The 8,171-nt window shown below is 36.2% G+C and overlaps 1 protein-coding gene across 1 annotated transcript; it reads left to right on the top strand.

Moving 5' to 3' along the window:
• Positions 1-2,230: 2,230 nt before the first annotated feature.
• LOC137745771 (uncharacterized) lies at positions 2,231-5,699 on the top strand. Its single transcript, XM_068485780.2, has 3 exons — positions 2,231-2,365; positions 2,545-2,682; positions 4,448-5,699. Exons 2-3 carry the CDS (start codon positions 2,595-2,597, stop codon positions 5,479-5,481), a joined length of 1,122 nt encoding a protein of 373 aa, XP_068341881.2. The 5' UTR covers positions 2,231-2,365; positions 2,545-2,594; the 3' UTR covers positions 5,482-5,699.
• Positions 5,700-8,171: the final 2,472 nt, after the last annotated feature.

The raw sequence follows: 8,171 nt of genomic DNA, 5'->3' as shown, positions 1-8,171 counted from the left end.
CCGAAACTGAACAGAAATTTCGGTTCGGTTTGATTCGAATCATTTTTTTTTGGTTCGGTTTTGGCCCGGTTCAGTTTTTTTTTTTTAATTTTTTATTTTATAAAAGGTAAACTTACATACATAACAAAAGCCCACAACTAAACACAAACAAAAAAATGGGCCAGCACAACAACCCAACCCAAGGGTTGAGCCCGAAAAAGAAAGAAAAAAACTGAGAACCCTAGCCGCTTAGTTCCCTTGCCGCCATCAAAGCAAGCTCCGATGACCATGAACTAGCAACCCAACAAACACCAGAGGTGAAGACCAACCAAGCCCCAACAACTATAAAAAGAGAAACAGACGTCTGAAAATTGATAAACAAGTAAATCTAGAAATTGTTAAAGAAATGAATCTGGAAAGAAACAAATCTGCAAGTCTGCAACACCAAGAGCAACACAAGCACATAATCCATCAAAATACTATCTTAATCCACAACTCACAACAATAATTACATTCATTCATCTGAAATTCAAATAACTAACAAACCCACAACACAAAAATCGAACAAATATGCACTACGAAGCTACAATACTAATTTGCAATACAAAGCAGCAATACAAATTTGCAATTGAACAAACAATTATTGTCATGGAAATAGATGGCCGTGGAAGTTTGTTCCAGGAAAGGCAAGAAGTTGCTTCTCACAATATGAAGCTTGGAATAGAAAGGAGCATGCGGGTTATGGAAAAGAATCGAGAAGAATGGAGAAATTGGAGGCATGGACATGGAGGGTCTCACAAATATGAAGCTTGGAATAGAAAGGAGGATGTGGGTTATGGAGAAGAATGGAGAAATTGGAGGCATGGACATGGAGGGAGTCTGGAGGCAGGGAACAAGAGAGAGAATAGGGGAATGAAATATAGAAAAGGTGCGGCTGCTTCCAGGGTTAAAGGGTTTTGTTGATTTCTCATAAAAATCTCCAAAATCCTGACCCATGCTCTCCAACTTGAAAAGTTTCACTCAAAACCAACTTGGTAACACGTTCTATTTAGATTGTATGACTAAACTATTTATAAATATTGAAAAAATAATAATTATATATATATATATATATATATCGGCTCGGTTTGGTTTTCGAACCTCAAAAACCAAAACTGAACTGGCCAAATTTGATTCGGTTCAGTTTGGTAGTTTCGATTTGGTTTTTTTTGGGTTCGGTTTTTTTTGGCTTCGGTCCGGTTGGGTTTTCAGTTTTTTGAACCCACCCCTATCTAGAGTAATGCTTAGAGAATACAGTAATCAATCATTTTGGAAAGAAAAATTCATAAATGGATTACCAATATATATAAATATATATATATATATGATTGTTTACAAATAATAATAGCAGTTAAACGCTATATATCAAATAGACTGTATCATGTGGACCACCTTAAAATATGAAAAATATTCTTACAATTGCTATATATAATATATATCTATTATGTAAAAACAAAAATTTGGGGCCCTCAAAATTAGGGCCCCAAGCAGCCGCCTCTTCCAACTATCCTCAGGGCTTGCCTTGTATAAAAAAATGTGATACAAATAGCATTTTATTAGCTGATTAAATCCACATGTGTTGTATAGCGACACTTTAGAGATCATCTCTCGGATCTAAAAATAATTTAGTAAACCGGTCCACAATCGTTATCAAATAAGTCGGAAAAAAGTCACTTAGTATTACGGTTTAGTGGTATTCCTCTTCATTTGTAAGTGAAATGTCTTAAGTTCAAATTTCACTAAAAATGAATTTGAACAACATTATTACTAATCTTTAGTGTAGATAATGTTAACCAAATGACCATATACTTTTAATTTGGTCGATGTTTTGCAGCTAGAGAATCTTACATATCAAATGGATGGATGGATGTACGTGGTCACCAGATACATCCCCTTTTTTTCGTGATTTATGCTAAGATGGTAAAAAATTGGTAGCGAATTCATGAATATATAATGGTATTTTTCTTTATCAAAAAATGGAATGATTATCCCCTTCCATTTGAGAAAAAAATAAAAAAATAAAAAAATAAAATAAAAAAATAAAAAGAAAAAGTTTAAAGAATATTCGTAACGGAAGAAGAGAAAAGAATCCAAAACTGCAGGCAGCGGGCAACCAAGACGTGCGCGTGGGGTTTTGAAACCCTCTTCGACAGCCACCGAGTCACCGACCCCTTCGTCATCAAAAAGGAAATTCCCACTCTATTTAAAGACCAATTTGGTAGATTTAGTACGAACCCATGACTGCAAACGAAAAACCCAAAGTACAATAACACAAAGACCAGGGACATTTCAAGGAAACTGAAGCCTCGAAACGACAGTTCTTAAACCTCGGAGTTTCTTTACTTTGGTAAATATATATACACACAAATATGTTGTGTGTATATATGTACCCTTTTTCTTAATTGTTCTGCTTCTCATCGGATCTGCCTGACCAAAATTCAGAGACCCCGATATCGAAAAGCCTCAGAATTTGTAATTATTGCTTTATTTTTTCATTTTTTAATTGTTTTTTTATTGGACTCACAGAATCTCTGGTGGTTTTTCTGGGATTGTTGGGTTTCTCTGGTTTTTGAGTAATGAATTGGAGAAGGAAACAAGTTGACACTTATTCTCCACACAATCCAAGGACTAAATTGCAGAGCAGAGAGCCACAGCACCACCAAGGTATATTTTTTTAATTTCTGATTTTTTTTTAAAAAATTTCACCTGTTTTTTTATTTGAGCTGTTGCATGAGCACTAGTTTGTAATTCCTGTGGAAGATTGTATCTTTGAGGTGCGTTTTTGGTTTAGGAAATTGGGTTCGCTTTTGATTCCCATATCTTTGTCTATGTTTGTTTTTATAATTTTTGTGCTTTTTGTTCAACCTTTGATGAATGAGGTAATAATTTGATTGTTTTCAGAATTGTGGAGTGGGATGCCACAATTCATTTATTTATTTTTCTGTAAATTTGCTTCGTGTATCTGCCGAGTTCTTTGTGTTTGGGGAGAATTTTCTTCATATGAATTGAGATATAATCTGTAGCCATTGGTGAGGGTTTAAATATTAAACAACAAACAAAATCTAATTTTCTCTCTAAATCTCCCCACATATGGAATAAGGTGGGATCAAAGAGAAAGTAAGTTACTAAAAATCTCAATCCAGAAGTCTTCTAAAATCTATCGAACAGCTAAAAGTTTCCCAAAGAAAAATTTTTTGCTGGATTACTTACACTTCAAATTTTATTTTCCAATCTAAATATGAGGAGCAATTGAGATGTAGGTAACTCCCCCTCGCAAATGTTAAAAGGTAGCCTTTTTTCACTCTGTTAAAGCATGTGTAGTTTTGTTAACATTTTCAGAACAATGATATTTCCTGCTTAGGCTCTTAACATTTTTATGTACTTCGTGTTTTGTTATGAGATTAATTTTGTTTAGAGTAAGATGTTGTTCTGACAATGATGCAAGCTGTGGCTTTATGATGGCAGAAGTTCTTTCTTTTGAATGATTACCTTGTTTGAATTTTTTGCTGAAGTATAGAGGTGTTCGAGTTATGTTTGGTTGGTAATTTTCCATGTAGATTTTATCCCAAGGGATAGGGTTTTTGGCGGTATTTGTACATTTTTGTTACTGTTTTAAGTTAGCATGTGTGCATGGGATAGTGCAGCATACGAAAGTTTTAAATTGGAGGTATTCCCGGCTTTAATGAGAATAGTGGCACTAGGGTTTGAAAAGTGATTCTTTCTGACTCGATTAGTTTTGCTGTTAAGGTTAATGTGAGATTGAAAGTTTAAAATTGTTGGTATTCGCAGCTTTAATGAGAATAACGACACTAGGGTTTGGAAAATGATTTGTGATGATTTTATTAGTTTGAGCCATTAAGGTTAACGTGAGTGTGGAAGCTTTAAATTGGAGGTATTCCTGGTTTTAAAGAGAATAACGACACCAGGGTTTGGAAAGGGGTTCATGTTGATTTGGTTAGTGCAGCCGTTAATTTACCATGAGAGTAAAAGTTTTAAATTGGAGGTATTCTCGGCTTTAATGAGAATAACGACTCTAGGGTTTGGAAAGTAGTTCTTGCTGATTCGGTTAGTTTAGCCGTTCAGGTTAACGTGAGATGGATTTTCAATACTGTAACCAGAAAAACGACTGTGAAACTGCTATTGAAATCAGGGACAGTCAGAAACTTGTCATTATCGATAAGATTTCCTTTTGTCATTTTTTTCTTAATCTATTTGTAGCACCACTTTTCAATGCTGTATCATATTTCCATCTTGGTGATGTGTCATTGTATCTTCTTCTAAGTATTGCTCCATCTCTGATAGTTTATTGCCTCTTTTTCCCCCTTGAGGAAGTTCTTGTTTGTGTAGATTTTTTTAATTGTTATCCAAATGTAGTATTCTATATGTTCATGATGATTGAATTGACATTTCTCTTCTGTTTGCTATGCAGATTGTTGGCAATTAGGTGCGCCTTACTGGGAAAGAGATTTCTGTTTCATTGTTGGCTCAGTTCCATGGCGGAAGGTTGAAGAAACAAAGAAGTATATGCATCTCTATGAAAGCATCGTTCAATGGAATGATTCTGCTAATTTAGAGACATTCAACAATGAGAAACACCGGTTTTGGGCAGCGATTAACGGCCTTTCCTGCAACATATCATTGCCAGATCCTGACATGTATATTGATGACATAGATTGGAACTCCAGTATTGATCCTGAACTGATTTTGGACTTGGAAGGGGAACCTGAACCTGAACCCTCCAACGATGAGAGCCAAGATAAAGGTGTCACTCTTGGTAATCCTCTCCTTTTAGATCAGTCGCTTGCATGCACTGGATGGGGCGATGCTGAAGATGACTTAAAAAATAATGAAAATCCTGCAAACTGGGGTAGTGGATGGGGCGCTGCTGAAGAAGGCTTAAAAAATAAAGAAAATCCTGCAAGCTGGGGTTGTGGATGGGGCGACGCTGAAGTAGACTTCAAAAATAATGAAAATCCTGCAAACTGGGGTAGTGGATGGGGCATTGCTGAAGAAGGCTTCAAAAGTAAACAGAATCATGCAAACTGGGGTTATGGATGGGGCGACGCTGAAGTAGACTTCAAAAATAAAGAAAATCCTGAAAACTGGGGTTGTGGATGGAATGCAGATAATAAAGAAAATCCACGGGGACCTGATTCTACTCAGACTCAGAGCAAAGCAGCTGTAGGAGGATGGGATGACAGTTCGAACAACAATTGGGATAATAACTTAAGCAAATGGAAGAACAATATCGACACTTCAAAGAACATGCACTATGGAAGAGCTGATGGAGCCTCATGGGGAAATTCAAATGCAAATGGAAGGAAGAAAAATGGAGGTAGTTGGTACAACTCAAGGCATAAGACCTCGAGATTTCAAGGTGACTATTACCAGAAAAACGGAGGGTGGAGGAACGGAGGGAGAAGGAACAACAGAGGTCATGTCGGTTACGAGAACCTGGCTTGAGGGGGTAAAACTCGGAAATGTAAGCTAATCTGGGACTCGAATGGGTGAGAAACTAGTTTTGCGAGTGTCTCGAGTATGTGATGTATGTTGTAGTTTTGTTTTGTTTTTCGTTGTCTTTGGCTGTTTAGGGCAGAGTATATAGTAGGTGGGGGTAGTAAAAATGTGAAGTGTAATCGGCAAGGTCGTATCTATTCTATTCATTCGGTTTGAATGTGTTACATTTGTGCAATCTATATGTTGAAATAAAAACCTCACCTGAGGTTTCTTAGCAGGCCCTGAAAATTGGTTGAGAGCCTGTATATCTCAGGTCATATGTTTGTTGATTGTCTCAGCAATTGTAAATTGAAGGTCAGAATATCAAAGAGACAGAGATGCATTCTGTTTTTGGCCGATATTTCCTTTTCTTGGTTAGTGTTCGAAGAGTGGGATAATGACTTACATGGAACAGGTTTTCCGCCACCTGGTGTCCCAGGTGTCCCTATTCAATAAGCAATGAGGTCTACCATGGCTTCCTACTCTAATAATGTCATGCCGTGTGTAAGTTATTCTCTACACGATATGATGTTATTGGACCGCGATTCCACGAAACCCTCCTACCTCCGGCCCAAGTGACCAGGAGCTTTGGTACTTTACTATGTGTTGACTTACTTTTGGACGTCCACAACTTTCATGATGGTGTCCCGGAATGTCCTATGTTTCATGACTTTTAGGGTTTGTTCCTAGTAGCGAGTTCCTGGTTTGGATCCTAGGTCCCCAAGAAATCAGTCCTCGATCGAGTGTGGAGCACTAGGTTTGTCGATCTAGTTTGGGATTGTCGTATTTTTTTTGAAAAACTGTTTTTGTTTGTGCTTTAAAAATAATCAATTGCAAATTAAAATATTTGAGCGTTTGATTTAATTGTATTTTTAAAAGTGTTGTAAGTATGAAAAGCAATGTAAAATCATTCGGTAAATTTTAATACAAAAGTGATATAATAGTATATGATGACAAAAATGGACATGATGATGACGATAACGGTGGCGAGGGCAGTGATTGTGATGGTGGTGCCAATAAAAGGATGTGATGGTTGGGTTGCAGAGGTAACAATGGTGGTAGAGGCGGCGACAACGGCGATGGTGGCAGTTATGGTGGTGGCAATGACAGCAACGATGAAAATGACAATTGTGGTTGTGGAAGTAGTGATGGCAGTTATGGTTGCGGTGGCGGTTTATAGCGGTAATGTTCACAACAATGATGGTGGTAATGACAATAGTGGTGTAAGAGTAAAATAAAACGTGTTTAGAAGAATAAATAATGTTATTTTTAAAAATTAATGAGGGTATTACAAGAATTGAAAATATTCATTAAAAGTTCAACTCCACTTTTTATTGAAGCATTTTTTAAAGCAACCTACGTACAAACTGCTTTTAAAAACTAATGTTTGGAGACCATTGCTTTTAAAATAAGCATGATATTTTATTTTTACCAAACATTTTTTTATTGCTTAACTTTTAAGTGAAACAATTTTTTGTGACAAAAAACATTACCAAACGGGGCCCTAGTTTGGCTTGAATTCAAATCCAAGCCAAACTTAAACATTAGTATATTCAACTCGTAAAGCTTGTGAGCAATTCAAAATTTTTTACGAGACAGCTTGAAGTAGGTTTGAGGTTAGCTCGATCGTTCAAGCTTGACATGTAATAATCTTTATAAAAATTACATGTCCTCAACTCTTGGTTAACTGTGCAGTAAGAATAATATATATTTTTTTTAATTTCTTGTCTAATGCATATTTGGAGGCCCAAATCAAACTAACCCAATTAACAGAACAGGTTGTCGCTTAAAGAACCCTAGAACGTACTACAAATTTCCAAAGCCAAAGTCATTTGTTCCTAGTGATAAACCGCTAGTGCCTATTAAAAATTAATCCGCACCCGATGCACGAAAAAAAAAAGAAAAAGAAGTCAAACAATCTTATTCACAGAACCTAAAAACCTTAGTGTATAAAGTTAATAATAAAACTCCCACATTCTTGTCTAACACAAACTTAGCTTGTCTAGCTCCTATCTTGCCAAATAACTCATATGAAAAATAAAAGATGAGGGGTGAGCAACAACCACCGTCGCCCAGTTAATAGAATATGTAATATTTCAATCAAGCAATGTCGTTTTACACGCCCTAGAAAATTTCACAATTATATGAAAAGATTTAGCCATATAATTTCACATCACATCATCCCTCCACGTGTTGATTATTCTTTATAAGATGTAGCTCACCACGTGACCCCTACGTTGGTCATTCTGTCCTAAGGAACCTGTGTGCCATACATTTATTTATGGCGATCCAACACTAAAGTTCTTATGTTTCATGAACATCTCAAACAATCCTAAAGTTCTTATGTTTCATGAACATCTCAAACAATCCCATAGAATGTATATACATATATCGAAAGTGATTACACGAAATCAAATAGGTTTGACTTGAAAATATGGAGATATTTGTAAATAGAATAAATCTCATGATAACTCGTGGCTTTTGCTTATCAGAATACAAAAACATTTTGAACACATTACATAAATCAAACTCGATCGATAGTTAGAACCTCGGCAATCAAGCCCACTAATAATCTCCACACACGAGCTCATTAACCCTACCATAAACTCTCTCTCTCTCTCTCTCTCTCTCTCTCTCTCTCTCATATATAAAGCTAC

The sequence above is a fragment of the Pyrus communis genome, chromosome 12 (genome assembly GCF_041283825.1).
Source record: "Pyrus communis isolate YQ-2024b chromosome 12, ASM4128382v1, whole genome shotgun sequence".
Lineage (NCBI taxonomy): Eukaryota > Viridiplantae > Streptophyta > Magnoliopsida > Rosales > Rosaceae > Pyrus > Pyrus communis.
This window is presented reverse-complemented; position numbering and strand designations above follow the sequence as displayed.

What these genes read in the sequence shown, in the direction of transcription:
- LOC137745771 (XM_068485780.2), top strand. Translation starts at nt 2,595, where the DNA reads ATGAATTGGAGAAGGAAACAAGTTGACACTTATTCTCCACACAATCCA. An exon ending in AGAGCCACAGCACCACCAAG is followed by an intron (nt 2,683 to 4,447) that starts GTATATTTTTTT and finishes TTTGCTATGCAG; the next exon opens with ATTGTTGGCAATTAGGTGCG.